Below are 19,951 nucleotides of genomic sequence, written 5' to 3'. Positions count from 1 at the left end.
AACTTGAGACAAAGGAAGTGAATTCTCAGAGTCCAAGTAGAAAGTGGAAGCAGACTCACCCAGAGCAGGAACCAAAGGCGCGAGTGCTGTGGCTCTGGGGTAACCGCTGGGCCCTCAGGGTGGATACCAGCATCCAGGGGCCGTGGCTGTGCGAGGCACCAAGCTGACTGTGGGCAGCCCCCTCTACAAAGCCCCTTCCATCTTAGCATCTGCTTGTTCTCCCTCCCCCTCGAGCTAAAGGCCTAACCCGGGGCTCAGAAGACACACCAGGCATGGCCCTTACCCAGGAGTGACATGTCACTGGTGAGTCAACAGAAAATCGCGGTGATTGGAAGCAGGATCTAATGTTTTATCAATGGACCTGTAATCGACAGTAACTTTCATAGTGCTTGTACTCCCTAAGCTCTCAGAAGTCACATCATTTCTCTTCATGAAGTATCCCTCCACATACCTCATTCTTTGTCTTCTCTTAGTGTCCCTGTTCCCCAAAAAAATCCAACAGAGAAGAAGAGAAACCTGCCTACTTAGCTCCTCAAAGGAAGATCAGAGTTGTCCAGACCAAGCAGGCCGCAAAACATCCTTTACCAAGGGCGGGATTGCAGCGCCACCTGCTGGATATTCCCAGCTGTGCCCCCTTAGATTTAAATACTAGCTCATAGCAGAGTAAGTCAGCGGTCTTTAGACTGAGACCCCCACGGGCACAAAAAGGCTTTGAAAGGAGGGTTCAGAAAGATTTAAGGGCACTAATTCCCAGCCGCCCCAATTCCACGTGTTGTCTCTCCTAGAGCAGGTAAACCTGGGACCCTGCTGGCAGTGGAGCCCTCTGCTGGCCTTCCTTCATGTCTTCCTGCTCTGTTTTACAAGACGCACGGAGGGACCCAGACCGAAGGTTTGTGTGCCCCCCAAATCCATGAGTTGAGACCTAACACCCCAAGGTATGGTATTTGGAGGTATTTGGGCCTTTTGTAAAGTGATAAGGTCGTCATGAATGGGTTTAGTGTCCTTAATAAAAGACCCAGTGAGCTTTCTGCCATGTGAGGTTATATCGAAAATATGGCATCTATGAACTGGGATAGGCTTCCCAGGCGGCGCAAGTGGTAAAGAACCTGCCTGCCAATGAGGGAGACATAAGAGACGAGGTCAGGAAGATCCCCTGGAGGAGGGCATGGCAACCCACTCCAGTATTCTTGCCTGGAGAAGCCACGGACAGAGGACCCCGGTGGGCTACTCTGGGGTTGCAAAGAATCGGACACGACTGAAGAGACTTAGCACACACATGAACCAGGAAGTGGGCTGTCACCAGACAAAGAACCTGGTGACACCTAGAGCTGGGACTGCCAGCCTCCAGAACTATGAGAAATAAAGTCCTCTTGTTTATAAGCCGCCCAGCCTGTGGCATTCTGTTACAGCAGCCAGAACCGACCCAGACACTCAACACCACGCACTGTTCTAAGTGCTAAACTGCTCCAAACAAAGGGACAGCTTGAAATACAGTTTGAAAGTATGTTATTGGAGAAGGCCTCCTCACTCAAGACCACCTGTCTATTGCATATTTTGGTTTATTTCTAGGGGCAAGAGGTAGAAAGTTCCACCTCCGACAATTAACATTGTATTTCCCAGTGAAAGAGTTCAATATCAAGAGTAAAATTTGCGTTTTCTTAACTTTTATTCAGATTTTCAGGATAAACATTTTCATTAACTCTTGCCAAATGACTATTAGGTACTGTAAAGGCATATTCATTTTTACTTCCTCTTGACCTTATTAATTTTCACCACATGCCCATAAAATTTTAGTAAACAGGTAATGTGTTATGGATTCTACTCTAAATCACCTTTTTGCTGTACCTAATCCTGTCTCATTCTCGCAATGATCTCATTTATAGATACCTGAATTAATTAAAAAAAACTCAATAGATATGAGTAAAGGATTCATTTCCAATAAATTACTTTAAGTTGCCAAAAATTCTTTACCAAAGCATATGTATAGGAGTTTTATCAATCGTGTATTACTAATAATTGTAATGATAATTTGTTGTTGTTGTTCAGTCGCTAAGTCACGTCTGACTCTGCGAGCCCGTGGACTACAGCACACCAGCAGGCTTCCCTGTGCTTCACTGTCTCCTGGAGTTTGCTTAGATTCATGTCCATTGAAGTCGGTGATGCCAACCAGCCATCTCATCCTCTGCTGCCCTCTCCTTTTGCCTTCAGTCTTTCCCAGCATCAGGTCTTTTCCAGTAAGTCAGCTCTTTGCATCAGGTGGCCACAGTGTTGGAGCTTCGGCTTCAGCATCAGTCCTTCCAGTGAATATTCATTCTTGATTTCCTTTAGGATGGACTGGTTGGATCTCCTTGCAGTCCAAGGGACTCTTAAGAGTCTTCTCCAGCACCTCAATTCAAAGGCATCAATTCTTTGGAGCTCAGCCTTCTTTATGGTCCAACTCTCACATCCATACATGACTACTGGAAAAACCATAGCTTTGACTAGAGGGACCTTTGTGGACAAAGTATTGTCTTTGCTTTTAAACACACTGCCTAGATTGGTCATAGCTTTCCTTCTAAGGAGCAACCGTCTTTTTATTTCATGGCTGTAGTCACTGTCTGGACTGATTTAACCCAGAAGAAAAAGTTTAACAGAACTTTCTAGTTATAGGGAAGTAAATACTAATTTAAATTTTATACATATTCTGTTGCAAAGTATGATAGGATTATCAATAAAAGACTCAAGTAGAAACATGTTACAACTTGACAAAATTCTGCGACAGATATGGATGGAAACAGGATTTTGAAGGAAAAACAAATCATGTTAAAATTTAGGTAAAATTTCTAATAAAATTTGATAACATATTTACAGGATGTGGGAAACTACATCTCTTGCAACTATTAAACTTATTACAACAACAATACAGAATGTAGGGGCAGTAAAAGTTTTGTCAAGTATTGGAGGGGGTAACTCTAACAGAAGGAAAAGAAGGCGTCAGAGGATAAGATGGTTGAATGGCATCACCGATGCAATGGACATGAACTTAGGCAAACTCTGGGAGGTCGTGAAGGACAGGGAGGCCTGGCATGCTCAGTTCATGGGGTCGCAAAGAGTCGGACACGACTGGACGACTGAACAAACACCACCACTCTAACAGATAATCGATAACCAAGGATCCTTGGAAGGGTTAAAAAGATGATAGCAGACGCTCAATAAGTAAAAGTGGCTCTACTTCCTTCATTGAAGTGAAGTCGCTCAGTCGTGTCCGACTCTTTGTGACCCCATGGACTGTAGCCTATTACGCTCCTCCGTCCATGGGATCTTACAGGCAAGAGTACTGGAATGGGTTGCCATTGCCTTCTCCAGAAAATCTTCCTGACCCAGGGATCGAACTGCTTTACTGTCTGAGCCACCAGGGAAGTCAGTCCCTGTGATTACTGAATTTAAATACTAAAATATTTCCTCTCTCAGTCATGGTGCTGGTGAAGGACTGGCGAACCAAGAGGCAAAGCGTGAAACCGCTGCACACCCCGCATGCCCCGTAGGAGCTGGGCCGCGGGGATGAGACTGTCGGCGGGAGGTCTGGCTTTTTTCTTCCTCCCCCAAAGCCTGAGGGTTCGGGTGTGTGTGGGCGCCCCAACTTCAGACTCCTCCCCCCCCCCCCCCCCCCCCGCACCAAAGACCACATCTCAGACCTCATAGAGAGGGAGGTAGAGGGAGGTCATTATCTGGGCAGGTGCTCTGGAGCCCCGCCTCCCCGGCTTCAGCCCCGCCTCCCCGGCTTCAGCCCCGCCTCCCTAGTTTCAGCCCCGCCCCCCGGTTTCAGCCCCGCCCCCCGGTTTCAGCCCCGCCCCCCGGTTTCAGCCGCGCCCATCCCTGCCCCGCCTCCCCTGCTTCAGCCCCGCCTCCCCGGCTTCAGCCCCGCCCCGCCGCACTCACGTACCGCGCGGTGAAGCGAGGGGAGACGGTGGGGCGGGGCGACGCTATCCGCAGAAAGGCCCCGGATTGGTGGACGGCTCGGGGGCGGGGGCGGGGCGACGCCGGCTCTTCCGGAAGGATCCGTGATTGGTGGGCGGGGCGGGGGCGGGGCTGGCCCGTCCCGGGGGCGTGGCCGGGACACGTGGTGCGGAACCGGCGCTGCAGCTGCTGGCGGGTGAGCGGCCTTCCCCGGGTGGAGAGCCCCCTGAGGACGGCGGGAGCGGGAGGCGAGGCCAGGAATGTGGGGCCGTGGGCCGCCTCCGGAGGAGCAAGAGAGGCCGGGCGCGGTTGGGGAGCCGCTGATGCCGGCCCGCCCCGTGGCCGTCCCAGATGGCAGGAGAGGGTGTTGGGTCAAAATGCAGCCCTTTCCGCTCGGAGGTTGGGGCTCTGGGGTTGCAGGGGGCGCGCCGGTCTGTCGACCCTCCCGCGGCGAGGCCCGCAGAGAAAGAAAGCCTGGCTCTTCCCGCGGAGCCCTTGGCGGAGGCCGAAGGTTGGTGCTGCGCCCGCGGGGCAGAGGCCCGGGGTCGGGGGTCTCTAGCCCCCTGCCCGCACTTGAGGCTGGGAGGTTGCTCTGAGGCAGCGTCCGCCTTCCCACCCGTCAGGTGCGGTGATGCTTGGTCCCCGGTCGGCCTGCACTGAGTCCTTGAGACCCTGGGCCTCGCGGGCAGGGCCTTCGACCCGCCCCCGCCGCACGCACGGGATCCTGGTGCTGACTCAGCGATCTGGTGGAGGTTTCTTCATGCCTTTGTCGTCCCTGGTGTTGGCAGGGAGGAGTGGCCGAGAGTCATTCTGTAGACCTGTATGTTTGCTATTGGACAAACTAGAGGGTCCCGCCCCTGTTTTAGTGGTTTTTACGCAGACTTGCAGCCACGATTATGGTGTGGGTTTAGTCCCTTCCTGTGTCTTGAGTTAATGCGGGACAGGATGGAGCGCTCATAACTGGAGGAACCTTTTGTAGGCGTCACTGGATGGTCCTGGGTGCTACCCTGTCACTCCTTCCTCTCACACTAATTCACTGCCGAGGCTGTTACTCCCTAGAACCTTAGATTTCAGGAGTGCAGTGTGCCTAGCACTCTTGGATTTGGTAATACTTGCTTTTATTCCCTCCAGCTCAGCACTTTTACCCTCGTTAGTGGGGTTCACAGGGGCATATAAAAGTGGTCCCATTTAATGGATTTGGTGCTGGCAGTAGTGAAACAGGAAAAACCCGAACTGTGAGTCGGAGGGAGAAATGGACCCGGCCCCACCTCTCTGCGTGAGCAGTTCAGAACAGCAGTAGCTTTTCACCGGCCCTGGTGAGGTGGCAGGCCCTGCCGAACAATCTGGTCTCTGTTTACTCTTCTTTGGTTAAAAAAAAAAAATGCAGCTTTGATAGTTCCATCTTTGACTTTTGCTGGAAGCCCATTGCTTAATCGGGACACAAAGAACATGGTATTAATGAGAATTTATCACAATGAACGTGGGATCTGTGCTATTTAATGACCAGAAACTCAAATGAAAAGTACCTGACTTAGCGTATTTTCCTGCTAAATAGAATTTCTTTTGTGATTGAAAACTTTGACTTATGTGCAATGCCTCTGCATTTACAACCCTGTCATTGAGATAAAGGAGAAGGCAATGGCACCCCACTCCAGTACTCTTGCCTGGAAAATCCCATGGATGGAGGAGCCTGCTAGGCTGCAGTCCATGGAGTCGCTAGGAGTCGGACACAACTGAGTGACTTCACTTTCACTTTTCACTTTCATGTATTGGAGAAGGAAATGGCAACCAACTCCAGTATTCTTGCCTGGAGAATCCCAGGGACCCTGGAGCCTGGTAAGCTGCCGACTATGGGGTCACACAGAGTCGGACACAACTGAAGCAACTTAGCAGCAGCAGCATTAAGATAAGACCCTCAGCTGAAACAACCTGAATTGGCTGGGAGGTCTGTGTGCTCTGTCACTGATGCTGGAAGAGGATTTTCCTTACCGAACTCTCACTGCACATCCACAGTCTGCTGCCAGGCTTCATGACTCTGAATTAAGTCCCTCGTCTGTTTAGAGCTCCTCGTGGCTCTGACGGTAAAGAATCTGCCTACAGTGCAGTAGACCAGGGTTCAATTTCTGGGCCAGGAAGATCCCCTAGAGAAGGGCCACCTGCCCTTGGATAGAATCCCACGGACAGAGGAGCCTGGTGGGCTACAGTCCATGGAGTCGCAAAGAGTCAGACAGGACTGAGCAGCTAATACTTTCACTTCTTTCTGTTTAGATGTGACTTCAAAGTCCTAAACCGAGAAAAAGATACTCTTTAACTGCAGTGTGTCCATACACGGGTACTTGACTGGTGTCTTGCTCCAGAGATCAGTTAGCAGGGTCTTGTGACTCTGAGCCGCAGGTCTAAAATACTTCCCTTCGCTGTGGTGCTGAGTTTGCTCCCGGTCCCTGAGCTCTTCTCAGTCACTGCTGAGGCTTGAATCTTGCCACGTGATGGAAGCCAAGTTGTCACTTGGAAGAAGCGGGGTGAACCCCTTTGGAAAGTCCCAGTTCTGGGATTTTCTTTATCTCGTGTGAGTTCCAGTTTTTAAAGATGCCGACTCACATGGCACCTTCTCCCCTGTGTCGGTAAGGTGGAGCAGGATGAGTTTGGTCTCCAGCAGGAGAAACTGGACATTGGAAAATGCACCTGGGGAGGTGGACGCTTGTGTTCCCTCACCAGGGAACAGGTTTGTGTGTCCTCATCCCAGTGGACTTTCACGCGCTGTCCTGGCCATTTCTGGACCTGTGTTGTCAGTTTCCTTAACCTAAACCCACTTTCCTCTCCTTGGATCTTGGGTGCTGTGCTGTCGGTTTGCGGTGTAGGGACACATGACATTTTGGCTGAGAGCCTTGGAGTGATTATTTCCTCTGTGGTAATAGTAAGTGGGAAGTTCTCTGTGTGCTTTGAGAGTAAAATTGAATTTTTTAAAAAAAGTGTTAAGAACAGTGGTACATCAGTACTCCTGGAAGGTACCTGCTTTTAATTATATCAGATTGTCTTCAACTCAGGCCCTTGCTTCAGTTACCTGCCATTCTGTCACACAATTCCTGGGTACGTTTCCTTCTGAAAAAAAAGAAAAAAGGAAAGAAAGAAAGAATGGCGATCAGCCTGAGCCTCTGACTGCTTTCCCAAGCCGTTGTCTCTGAGGACACTTCCTGGAGCCCTCGTGACAGCCGTGTCCTGTGCTGTCAGGGGCGGGGTGCAATTTATGATCCTGAACAAGTGCCTTCCGGGCCTGGGGATCAGTCGGGCCCTGTCTCGAGGCAGCACTAACAGGTTCTTCTTCTTTCCAGGAGTCTCCAGGGTCTGTGGTCTGGTTGAAAGATGTCGGCCCTCGCCGCCCTGTTTAAGTACGTGGATGAAAATCAGGATCGGTATGTTAAGGTAAGGGAACGTTTAGTGACTGTTCTTGTTCAGTTTAATCCCGTAGGACCCAGAGAAACTTCCAAGGAGCTAATATGATTGATACTGTTCTAATCAAGTATTAAAAATGCTGTCTAGGCAGAGAAAGACAGATGCTAGTGTGATCTCACTTATATGTGGAATCTGAAAAAGGTGAACTCAGAGAAGCGGAGAGTCGAACCCTGGTTGCCAGGGACCGAGGGGTGGGGAGATGGGGGTTTGGCCTAAGGGTACCTACCTGTTACGAGATGAATAAGTTCTGGGGATCCAGGGCACTGCGTGATGAATATAGTTACCAGTACTCTGTTGTGTGTTTGAATAGATGTTAACTCTTGTCTCCCCAAGCAAAAAAAGGTAACTTAAATTGTGTATTGTCGAGAGGTCTTTTCCTCGGCTTTCTCATTACAGTATGTAAGTTACTCTTTCGGCTTTTGATAGAAACTCTTAATACATGTTTCTAGAAACAGCAAAACTAATTCAGGATTTTTGTCTGTTCTTGTGGTAGATATAAAGAACTATCTTCCATTGCATGTTTCAAATGATTCAGTAATCTTGTATGTTAATCTGTTTCTTGATGTTAACGTAAAGAGCCATGCTTTAAAATCACCTTTGGTAGACATATTTCAGGTGAAATCTTTCCAGTTCTCATTTGAAATATTCTGTTTCAGAGAACATGGCCATTCTCAGGATAATAAATAAGGCAACTTGGACTGTGAAGATATTGGGTATTTTCTGTATCTTTCAGTTTTGTCAGAATCAGATATAAATGTGTTTATGAAACACATTTCATAAAAATGTGTTGCAACCACATCATGCTTGGTGGTTAATGGGTCTCCTGTCATTTTGTATGGTTCTTGGTATGGGGTCAGTGCAAACCGTCCTTATATCTTAAACAGAAAGCAGACGTCACAGATCTCTTCCCCCATGTCTGGGCAGCAGGATCCAGATGGAGCAGACAGCTCTGTGGGCCTGAAAATGGCCCACCCTTGAGCGCCTTCATCCCTCCTGGAGCAACTTTTCCAAATCCCTTTTGCTTGTTCCCCACCCACAGAAGCTCGCGGAATGGGTGGCCATCCAGAGCGTGTCAGCATGGCCTGAGAAGAGAGACGAGATCCGCAGGATGATGGAAGTGGCGGCCGCCGACATCAAACAGCTGGGCGGCTCTGTGGAGCTGGTGGACATCGGGACCCAGAAGGTGGGCAGGATGGGGGCTTTCCTGGGCGGCTCCGTGGAGCTTGTGGGCATCAGGACCTAGAAGGTGGGCCGTGGGGCTGGACGGGAGCTTTATTGAGGGGTTGGCAGGTCCTCACAAGTTCTGAAGGCTTTGCTGCAGATAAATCACTAGTCTTTATTGTGTCTTAATAATGTACGTGTTTGTTTATTTTCGATTGCGCTGGGCCTTGGTTGCTGCGCAGGCTCTTCTCTCGTTGTTGCACAGGCTTCTTACCGCGATAGCTTCTCTGGCTGCAGAGCACGGGCTTTAGGGCACACAGGCTTCAGTGGTTTCAGTTCCCAGACTCTGGGCACAGGCTCGGTAGTTGTGGCACACGGGCTTGGTTGTTCCACAGCATGTGGGATCTTGCAGGACCAGGGATTAAACTCGTGTCTCCCGCATTAGCAGGGAGGTTCTTTTACCACTGAGCCACCAGGGAAGCCCAACTCGCTGGTCTTTCAAACAAGCACAGGTGGCCTGATTTGGATGGTAAACTGGGTGGCTTCTTGAGTCTGAGTGCACCAAGATTCACAGTACCCATCGTGTTCCTCCAGGGAGGGGAACGGTTGAGGGTTAGCCAAGAGGAAGCAAACAGAATGGCCCTTCCTACATGAGTTGAGGTTCCTCCCCCGAAGCCAGGCGGCCTTCAGACCAAGGTACACTCTGCCCATTAGATGCAAAGCTAATGAAGACGCCCACTCACTCACACCCACTGTGTCCCCAGTGTCACGACTGATGAAACAGTGCTTTCTTCTTGAGTCGGTTCCTGAGAAAGAGAGACTACGTGTGGGGCACAGGGCTCAGCTGCGTTCTGATGCAGGACTAACAGATTCCAACTCGAATGAGTGATCTCGCTGTGCGGTACCTTATTCTGCTGGTTTCGTTTCAGATGATGTCAGCCCCGTGTTAATTACCTGTTTCGTGCCATGCATTGTCAGCGTTTGTAATACTCCTTTATGTTGCAGGGCTGACTGGGTTTGGTTTATCTTGGTTCTCTTGTCTGATGATTTACGTGTCGGTTGAAATCACAGTCCTGGGATTTTAGGAGTGGGCGTTCAGCCTGGTCTGCTCTTCTCATAAATGGAAGGACCCAGAGGCTCGGACAGGCTCTGTCTCCCTGGGAAGAGAGCCTCCCATAGTAGGTCCATGGCAAAGGAGGTTACAGTCTGGGCCTTCCGATTCCAGTCCAGTTTGCGTGTGAGACTTCTGCTCACCACAGACCGAATAGTTAATTTAAGGTTACTTAGGATTTATGTTGCAAATTCCTGGCACTTTCCCGACTCCTCACTGTGAGAGGACAGACCAGTATTCCTGGAGTTGTTTTCTGTTAGGAGCAAACTTGTCTTACTTCCTCTCCCTTTTTCCTAATACGCTAAAAAAAAAAAATCTAGGTGGCAAATAATTTTTAAGAGTTGTTACTTTAAAATAGGTGAAACTATTCCGACTGAGCACTCACACCTTAGCAATGTATTTTTCCTGGAGAAGGAAATGGCAGCCTACTCCAGTGTCCTTGCCTGGAGAATCCCATGGACAGAGAAGCCTGGCGGGCTATGGTCCGTGGGGTTGCAAAGAGTCGGACACAACTGAGCATTTTTAAAGATCATCTTTTAGAAATTGAGCAAGCTGCCTGCAGTTATAAACATGATTGTCTCTGTGCTCTGGATTATGGGAACATATATTCTTGTTAATTATTGACTCAGTGGAACCAACTGATACTGAGCTCTGCAATAGAGGGTGATTGATGAGAACAGATACGCTTGCCCGGGGCATGCTGATAGCACCTGCTGTAAACACCACTCTTTTTTCTTTTTAATTGGTCTGAAGTTGCTTTCCAATGTTGTGTTGGTTTCTCCTGTACAGCAAAGTGAATCAGCTGTACGTACACATATATCCCTTCCAGTCACCACAGAGCCCTGAGTTCCCTGCACTGTGCAGTGGGTTCTCATGCATTGCCTTGTCTGTGTATGGGAGACTGGGGTTAGCACCGCACTCGACCGAGGACCATCCTCCATGGCCTCCCCTCCTCCCCCAGCTCCCTAATGGCTCCGAGATCCCACTTCCGCCCATTTTACTTGGCAAGCTGGGCTCTGACCCGCAGAAGAAGACGGTGTGCATCTACGGCCACCTGGATGTGCAGCCGGCAGCCCTGGAGGACGGCTGGGACAGCGAGCCCTTCACCCTGGTGGAGCGAGACGGTAGGCTGCTCCCTGAAGGAGGGGGACCTGTACCACACTGGCTTTGGGAAGTGCAGCCCAGCCTCTCAGTTGCCATCTTTCCAGAACCAGCTGTTTTCACAGAACCTAGAAATCGGGTTCTGGAAGCTTCACATCTGTGCTCCATCCTTGAAACCCCAGGAAGTCTTCCTTTCCCAACAGAGCCTGGTCTCCGTGGCCTTGGGCACACTGGGCTTCCTGCGCCTGCCACTGCTTTCCCAAGAAGCCTGGCCTGAGCCAGCATGGCCCCAACCTGGGACCTGAATCCAGCCCGACTCTAGGGGAAGCGTCAGCGTTTCCCCGACCCCTGACCCCGCCCCACCTTCATCTCTGAACATTGACTTTTCCGCATGGGACGTGGCCTTTGGCCCTGTGGAGCAGCCCCCTCGTGTGTACCTTGTCCCCTTGGGCTGACTCCAGGCTGTCTTTAATTGAAGCCTTTCCTCGGGACATGTTGCGTTCCTACTGAAGCCTCTCCAGCGGCACAGGGGCAGTCAGGTCATCACGGCTCATGTAGTCCCCGCGGTGCACTTGCCGTCTTGTCCCAAATTGAGGGCCTGGACCCGCCCGCACTCTGCCCACCCCTCCTCTCATCCCCTCCCAGCCACTCCCAGTGGTACCCTGCTCCACACCCTGCCCTGGGCACCCAGAGGTCACTCTCATCTCACCCTGCTCATCTGCCTTCCCCCACCCAGCCCCACCTGTGACCATCACCCAGTGAACATGCTGATTGGTATTCCAGGCAAACTGTACGGGAGGGGAGCCACCGATGACAAGGGGCCGGTGGCCGGCTGGATCAACGCCCTGGAAGCCTTCCAGAAAACCAAGCAGGTATGCAGCCTGCGCCCTGCCACCCCCATTCACCTGTTCCATCTGGTGGTGCCCAGTGGGGCTTTCTGTTCCCAGAAAAGCGTAAAGATCAAAGATCACACTCCCCGCCCCCCATCCCGGAGCGGGATCAGCGCAGTGGGGCCACGTTCCGCTTCATAGCCTATTTTCTAGTTTTAGGAAACACTGAAGATGCAGTGGTTTATGGTTGTTCTAAGGTCACCCCATTGGTGACTCAGCAGGGACCCAGCCAGCAGGGGAGGCGAGAGCTCCGGGCACGGACCGTGCCTGGGAAGGGGGTGCTCACCAGCAGGGGACCCAGGCTGTGATGGGACCGAGGCTGTGATAGCGGGCAGACCCCTTACTTCCTGTTATTCTCTTAATCTAGTACTCTTGCCTGGAGAATCCCATGGATGGAGGAGCCTGGTAGGCTGCAGTCCATGGGGTCGCTAAGAGTCGGACATGATTGGGCAACTTCACTTGCAGTTTTCACTTTCATGCATTGGAGAAGGAAATGGCAACCCACTCCAGTGTTCTTGCCTGGAGAATCCCCGGGGTGGGGAAGCCTGCTGGGCTGCCGTCTATGGGGTCGCACAGAGTCGGACACGACTGAAGCGACTGAGCAGCAGCAGCAGCAGTTGTGATCATAACATATAGACAGTTTCTGCATCTTGCTCTTATCTTGCGATGAGATAAGACAAGCGTTTTTGTCAGGACGTGGAGGGGTAGATCTGAAAAGGGTCCAAGTGTGCTGTGCTCAGGGGCCCTGGGGTCTGTGTTGGCGGAGAGGAGGGGCATCTGTTCAAAGACCCAGCCCCCAGCGCATCTCTATTCCCCTGGAGAGGTGGAGGGGCGGGGCGTGCGGTGAGCGGCGCTTCCGGGGGCGGCTCTGAACTGGGACCCCACAGACGTGAGTGCACGTGGGCTGGCTAGCCATGGCCTTTGGCCTCAGATCACTCAGGTGCAGCTCCATGGTCTCACCTGTGGAAGGGGGCCGCCCGCCTCAGGGCACAGCACTGGGGAGACCCAGAAACCCCCGAGCAGGAGGCAGCTGCCTCTCAAAGTCGCTGTCGGCTCTGGAGGAGGAGGGCCCGTGGTGGGTGGAAGGCACCCGCTCACTCCTTCCAGGGGTGCACGGCGTGGCCATCACGGTGCGAACGGAGGCTCCTGCCGGGTTTGTGTCCCGGCCTCTGTCTTCAAGCAGCTCCGCTTTGCCAGAGACGCCTGATCTGTGCTGGGTAATCACAGAAACCCTGCAAGTGGGCCGTGCGATCGGGCTGGGGGCCCCTGGGAGCAGTCCTTCCAGGTGACTGGCTGGGGCCAGGCCATGTCCCGGCAGCCCAGCGCTGGGGCGGAGGGTCTCTGCCAGCCCCCACTGCCCACCCCACGGTCATCGCAGGGAAAGTCAGTCGGTATTTGAAATGGACGATCTCACAACACTGGTGGCTTCCTGTCCACTGTTCTAAGAAATAAAATTCGTGCGCGCTGATTGCCTCCTTCACCGCCCCCTCCCAGGAAGTCCCCGTCAATGTGCGCTTCTGCCTGGAGGGCATGGAGGAGTCGGGCTCCGAGGGCCTGGACGCGCTGATCTTCGCCCAGAAGGACGCGTTCTTCAAGGACGTGGACTACGTGTGCATCTCCGACAACTACTGGCTGGGCAAGAACAAGCCCTGCATCACCTACGGACTGCGGGGCATCTGCTACTTCTTCATCGAGGTGCGCGGGCCGCGCCCCCCCCCCGGGAGGGGCTCTGGTTGCTGCAGCCTTGTGATTTAGGGAGTGCCTGGCCAGGCCTCTGGGGCAGCAAACTTTGATTTCGGAGCGTGCCCTGTGAGCGTCCTCTGCCAGCTGTCCCACAGCGGGGTGAGGGCGAGGTCCCGAGAGCAGCCCACAGAGTGGCTGTGTGTCCGCAGGTGGAATGCAGTGACAAGGACCTGCACTCGGGCGTGTATGGCGGCTCGGTGCACGAGGCCATGACTGACCTCATCATGCTGATGGGTGAGCTCGGGTGGGCCCCTACAGCGACTCGGGGGTCTTCTCTCCCTCCCTCTCTGGCTGCTCCCTCTAACAGGCCCACGTGGTTTATGTCTGCCCCCCTTTCCCTCCCCACCCCCTTCCCCCGGTCACCAGACCCCGCCTTGGGTCCCTAGAATCACAGCCATCTTTGCCCTGGCTGCGGTGGTGTCTCACCTTTCTGCAGGGGGTTGCTCCGGTCCAGTTGGCTGTCACTGGCCACGGCGGGTCTCCTGTGAGTCTCTCTCACGGCCCCACCTGGCACCCCCCCACCCACCGTGTGCTGAGTCCCGTTTTCCTCCCGGGTGGGCAGTGTGTGCTGTACATGAAGCCAACTTTCCTGGGCCTGGAGTCAGCTCTGTATGACTGGGTTTTCCCTCCTAGGCATGGGAGTAGGTGGCTTCTTACGGAACATGCATTAGAAAGGAAACACAGGCCTGACGGTGGGTGGGCCACAGGAGCCACTTTGCTCTGTGTCTCCTGCCCTGTGACCGTGGGTGGTTCCCCTGCCCTCCCGGTGGTGATTAAACAGGAGGCGGCCCCACGCCCTCCTGGGTTGTCACAGTAACAGATGACAGGCGGCCCAGGTGCTCAGCCGGGCCTGGGGGCTGCTGCTGGCTCCCACTCACCCCTGCTTGCACACTGCCCAGGCTCCCTGATGGACAAGAAGGGGAAGATCCTCATCCCAGGCATCAGTGAGGCCGTGGCCCCCGTGACTGAGGAGGAGCTGGAGCTCTACGACAAGATCGACTTTGACCTGGAGGAGTATGCCAGGGACGTGGGCGCCGGGACCCTCCTGCACGGCTGCAAGGTGCCCCCCACCTGCCAGGCTCGCAGTGCGTGTGGCCCTGGGGGAGGCGGCTGCAGGCTGGACAGACCCAGGCATACCCTGAGCACGTGAGCGCCAGATGCTGCCAACATCAGCGGGCAACATGTGCCAGGCAGGGAGCTCTGTGAGGTGTCAGACCGCTGTGCCACCCCGGGGACCAGGGCACCTGCAGTGGGGGAGCTTCTCCTGGCTTGCATATGCTGGGAAACAGCCCATCTGCCCAGGGGTGTCTCACTGTTCCTTGGAGAGCTGGGTGCCAAGGTGGAGGCTGATTGCACAGAACATTTACTTATCTGTTGGGAGAATCAGGTCTGGATATAAATTCCAGCTCTAAGTACCTGCAGCCACAGGCCCTGCGGAAGCAAGAGGAGCTCGCCAGGTGCCTTGTGGGCCAGCTCACCCAGCGGCCCTGCTAGGTCGGTGCTGCCTCTCTCTGGGCGTGCGGTCCCCCAGCCGCCTGGTCTCCCCTGCGAGCAGCTGGTGCTGACTCCCGACCCACAGTGCTGACTGCTGTTGGCAGTGCTGTCCCTTGACAGGCTGGTGCTGACCCCCAAGCCACAGTGGGGAATCCCCCAACCCACAGTGGGGACCCCCGACCCACAGTGGGGACGCCTGGCCAGCCAGTGGGGATGCCTTGCCAGCCAGTGCTTACCCCTGACCGTCTCTCTGCAGAAGGACATCCTGATGCACAGATGGCGCTACCCGTCCCTGTCTCTCCACGGCATCGAAGGTGCCTTCTCCGGGTCAGGGGCCAAGACCGTGATTCCACGCAAGGTGGTCGGCAAGTTCTCCATCCGACTCGTCCCGAACATGACTCCGGAAGTGGTCAGCGAGCAGGCATGTGGATGCGGGGGTGCGAGGAGTGCTGCTGTGCCCTAGGAGATGGTCACTGAGGGCCTCAGGGGCCCCCCGACAGGGAAGGGTGCTCGCCTCCCCGACACAGCCCTGCCCTTGGTGCTCCCCAGCTCAGACATCACTAGAATAAGCAGGTCAGATCCTAATCGGAGATAACGGCCGGATAAAACAGCATCCCCTGTGCACAACCTTTGTCCCTGCTGAGGTGTGCTAGAATCTGACCTGTGACCTCATTCTAAGGCTTTGAAGCAAAGGCTGACTTTGGGCTGAGTGTGTTGTGGTGAGAGTCCAGGGTCTGGTCTCTGGTGAGCAACAGAGGGGGCTGGGGGTCCAGAGGGGAGAGGACTTGGGGAGGAGATGAGACCCAGTGTTCACCTGTAGACTCACTGTAGACCCCGTGTAGACCCTCACAGACCCCTTGTAGATCCTCATAGACCCAGTGTAGACCCTCATAGACCCCGTGTAGACCCTCACAGACCCAGTGTAGACCCTCATAGACCCCGTGTAGATCCTCACAGACCCAGTGTAGACCCTCATAGACCCCGTGTAGACCCTCATAGACCCCGTGTAGACCCTCACAGACCCCGTGTAGACCCTCACAGACCCCGTGTAGACCCTCACAGACCCAGTGTAGACCCTCATAGACCCAGTGTAGACCCTCACAGACCCAGTGTAGACCCTCACAGACCCAGTGTAGACCCTCACAGACCCAGTGTAGACCCTCACAGACCCAGTGTAGACCCTCACAGACCCAGTGTAGACCCTCATAGACCCCGTGTAGACCCTCATAGACCCCGTGTAGACCCTCACAGACCCAGTGTAGACCCTCACAGACCCAGTGTAGACCCTCACAGACCCAGTGTAGACCCTCATAGACCCCGTGTAGACCCTCACAGACCCAGTGTAGACCCTCATAGACCCCGTGTAGACCCTCACAGACCCAGTGTAGACCCTCATAGACCCCGTGTAGACCCTCACAGACCCCGTGTAGACCCTCACAGACCCCGTGTAGACCCTCACAGACCCCGTGTAGACCCTCACAGACCCAGTGTAGACCCTCACAGACCCAGTGTAGACCCTCACAGACCCAGTGTAGACCCTCACAGACCCAGTGTAGACCCTCACAGACCCAGTGTAGACCCTCATAGACCCCGTGTAGATCCTCACAGACCCAGTGTAGACCCTCATAGACCCCGTGTAGATCCTCATAGACCCCGTGTAGACCCTCACAGACCCAGTGTAGACCCTCATAGACCCTGTGTAGACCCTCATAGACCCCGTGTAGATCCTCATAGACCCAGTGTAGACCCTCATAGACCCCGTGTAGACCCTCATACACCCTGTGTAGACCCTCATAGACTCCGTGTAGATCCTCACAGACCCAGTGTAGACCCTCATAGACCCCGTGTAGATCCTCACAGACCCAGTGTAGACCCTCATAGACCCCGTGTAGACCCTCACAGACCTCGGGTAGACCCCTCACAGACCCAGTGTAGACCCTCATAGACCCCGTGGAGACCCCTCATAGACCCTGTGGAGACCCCGTGGAGACCCCTCATAGACCCCGTGGAGATCTGCCCCCTGGAGATTTGTCTCTGGAATGAACCCCCAGCCCTGGACCAGAGTCCAGGTTTGTGAGACGTTGTCCCTCCTGTCTGTGGTTCAGGTTACAAGCTACTTGACCAAGAAGTTTGCTGAGCTTCACAGTCCCAACAAGTTCAAGGTGTACATGGGCCACGGCGGGAAGCCCTGGGTATCCGACTTCAACCACCCTCACTACCTGGCTGGGAGGAGGGCCCTGAAGACAGGTGGGATGCGCCCCTGGGGGCGGGCGGGTGCTGAGGTTCCCTGTGCGGGCTGGGCCATGCTGCCTCCCACCCTGGGAGCGGAGCCGCTTGCAGAGGGCCTGGGCTCAGGGTTGCTGGGCAGTGGATATGTGGTGGGCCCCTAAAGCTCGGTTTCTTTTGTTCCACCCTCCTCAGTGTTTGGCGTCGAGCCGGACTTGACCAGGGAAGGCGGCAGCATCCCGGTGACACTGACGTTCCAAGAGGCCACGGGCAAGAACGTCATGCTGCTGCCCGTGGGCTCCGCGGACGATGGAGCGCACTCCCAGAATGAGAAGCTCAACCGGTGAGCACGGAAGAGGGGCTGACTGCAGGGGGCGGGCTGCTGAGAGCAGAGACAGACCCTGCCCGAGGGCTGGGGGCGAGGCCAGAGCCCTGGGTGTTAGGACGCAAGGTGGAGACCTCGGCCCAGACATGGGGGCCTGTGGCCGAAGAGAGGGGCTGCACTGAGTCCTGGTGGGAGCCCGCACATCCAGGAGGCCAGGATCAGGGCTGGTCCCGATGGGGTGCTGGGCTGGGCTTGAGAACCAGCCGGGACTGGAGCATTTGGGGCCAGCAAGCCAGGGCGCCGGGCATGCGCTCCCAGAAGGAATGCGTGGGCCCAGAGCTCGGGCATGTCACTGACCCCCGTTCCTCTCGGCCAGGCGCAACTACATCGAGGGGACCAAGATGCTGGCCGCGTACCTGTACGAAGTCTCCCAGCTGAAGGACTGAGCGCCGCCCCGCCATCCCCACGCGCTCCCCCGCCTCTCTCGGGACCGCCCGCCGCTCCTCCCCTCTGTCAGATTCTGCAGACTTCCAGTGAGGATGTGAGAGCCCCCGCCCCGTCTCAGGATGGAGTAGCCTCCACTGGCCGCGATAAGCGGTCAGGCCCAGGGCCTATCAGCGACCCTGGATGAGCTGACTGTGCCCCGGTGGTCAGCGTGCCATGGTCTCCAGAAGGTAGCACACGTTCCTCCATAGAAAGTGCTGGATGGCGTCCACCAGGGCTGAAGAGGGGATTCAGGGTCTCCTGGCCCTGCCTCTGTCCCCAAGTCATGGTCGTGCCCGCTCGGAGCGTCCTGTTCCAGAGCCTGGGGCCTCGAGGGCAGCCGTCCTGATCTGAGCTGTCTCGGGCACATCCTGTCCTGTTCTCAAAATCTTACCCGTTATGATGTTCCATCTCTGTATTAAAATCCTTCAAAACCTAAACCTGAGCCGGAGGGTTATTTGGTCTCAGTCTGTGTTGCCAGAATTAACAATAAAAGTGGAGCCTCCAGAGGAATGACTGCCTGCGCAGCTCACTCCACGCAGCCCGGTGTCTATGGGAACTGGCCGCAGGGGCGGAGACACGGCGGGGCGGGGGCGGGGCGGGGGCGGGGCGGGGACCCACCCACCCCGCCTGCCTCTGCCGCCCCTGGCCACCGGTGAGCTCTGTCCCGAGAACACAGAGGAACCGAACATCTAGCGTTAGAGCAAGGCCTCAGGGAGCACGCCGGGTCATTCCCTTCTCAGAGAGGATTGTAGCATCAGCCTCCGAGATTTTGGGAGGTGGGGGGTAAGGACGTTCTCCCTAACCCGCCTGCCTTTCCCTCCCGCCATTCCACTGCAGAATGAGACCGTGCGCCGTCTCCGGCTCACCGTGGAGCCCAGAGCCGCCTGTTACTTTCGGGTTTATGCACACCATCAGGCCTCAGCTCCATTTAGCAGAACTTGTTAGCCCACATCCTAAGAGGAGGGCCCCAAAGTGGACACGTGTGTGCCGAGCTCTTTTTTTTTTTTTTTAATTTTTATTTTCCTGAGTTCCCTGAGATGGCCTCCCAGAAGAGGCTGGTTCAGTGGGCAAGTCGAGAGGGACAGTCGTTGAGCAGAAACTGAAGATCCCGGGGTTGAACCGCGTCCCTTCAAAGTCCGTATGTTAAAGGGTGCCCAGTGTGATTGGTGTCCTTATGCGGGTCGGGGGTGGGGGGGGGGGGTGGTTTGGACAGGGCTGCACCCAGGGAGAGGACAAGGTGATAGTGAAGGCAGAGGCCGCCTAATGTGTCTGCAAATCAAGGAACTCATTCGGCAGGTGCCTGCGGCTCCCGGAAGCCGAGGGAGGCCAGGCACAGACTCCCCACCCCCAGCCCACCCCAGGGGCGGAACCAGCCCCGCCAGAGGTGACAGGGCGTGTTCTCGGTGCGTCCCTCCAGTCTGCCGGCCTCCGGAGGGTGCCCCTGCTCTGTCTCCAAGATGACGCCCTCTGCATGTGCCCAGCAAAGCCCTGGGTTGTCACAGATGACCTGAACCGGCCGCAATGGCCTCAGTAACGTCAGATGATTTCCCGGCCACTACCTCATCCCCTGTCTGCACGAGCAATGCATTGCTTCTTCCTCCACTGCCAGACTGATTTCCGAGTGTGTACAGGCCCACTATTTCAGCCTTGTGCTCCCTCTGGGAGAGTGGGGAGGATGCCGTCCAACTCATTTTTGGGGCGGGGGGATATATGATGTGACCAGCTGGGGGCCTCGGTGAGACGTCCTCTCTCACTTTCCTCTGAGGTCCCAAGGAATGGCTGAGGTCCACTGAACTGCCACCCAAAGCACCCCAACTAGGAAGAATGGTAAGTAGACCCTCCACGGCTCAGGGTCTCAGGGACCAGAGGGCTACGGTGCATACATCCCACCAGTGAGCCAGGTGAAGCAGCTGATCGCCGCCTGCACTTAGATGTGTCCTCAGGCCCTCTGTCTCAGCCTGGGTGACGCACCATCTGAAAGTACTCTATCAGTATTTTTTGAGTGACTATACTAAATTGCTTCAACTC

General features: G+C 54.8%; 1 protein-coding gene across 2 annotated transcripts; it reads left to right on the top strand.

Moving 5' to 3' along the window:
• The first annotated feature begins 4,089 nt into the window (after positions 1–4,089).
• CNDP2 (carnosine dipeptidase 2) lies at positions 4,090–18,335 on the top strand. Of its 2 annotated transcripts, none has more exons than XM_068993625.1 (12): positions 4,090–4,132; positions 7,266–7,356; positions 8,426–8,569; positions 10,620–10,782; positions 11,543–11,631; positions 13,144–13,344; positions 13,542–13,626; positions 14,292–14,452; positions 15,143–15,307; positions 16,992–17,133; positions 17,308–17,455; positions 17,814–18,335. In XM_068993625.1, exons 2-12 carry the CDS (start codon positions 7,297–7,299, stop codon positions 17,881–17,883), a joined length of 1,428 nt encoding a protein of 475 aa, XP_068849726.1. In that variant the 5' UTR covers positions 4,090–4,132; positions 7,266–7,296; the 3' UTR covers positions 17,884–18,335. The 2 variants fall into 2 exon arrangements, with proteins under 2 accessions (XP_068849726.1, XP_068849728.1); XM_068993627.1 differs by lacking the exon at positions 4,090–4,132 and adding an exon at positions 4,413–4,447.
• Positions 18,336–19,951: the final 1,616 nt, after the last annotated feature.

The sequence above is a fragment of the Capricornis sumatraensis genome, chromosome 21 (assembly GCF_032405125.1).
Source record: "Capricornis sumatraensis isolate serow.1 chromosome 21, serow.2, whole genome shotgun sequence".
Lineage (NCBI taxonomy): Eukaryota > Metazoa > Chordata > Mammalia > Artiodactyla > Bovidae > Capricornis > Capricornis sumatraensis.
This window is presented reverse-complemented; position numbering and strand designations above follow the sequence as displayed.

Excerpts from the sequence above, each read along its gene's own strand:
- CNDP2 (XM_068993625.1), top strand. The coding sequence starts at position 7,297 with ATGTCGGCCCTCGCCGCCCTGTTTAAGTACGTGGATGAAAATCAGGAT. Across the intron at positions 10,783-11,542 it reads CACCCTGGTGGAGCGAGACG|GCAAACTGTACGGGAGGGGA; the intron begins GTAGGCTGCTCC and ends TTGGTATTCCAG. Across the intron at positions 15,308-16,991 it reads CGGAAGTGGTCAGCGAGCAG|GTTACAAGCTACTTGACCAA; the intron begins GCATGTGGATGC and ends TCTGTGGTTCAG.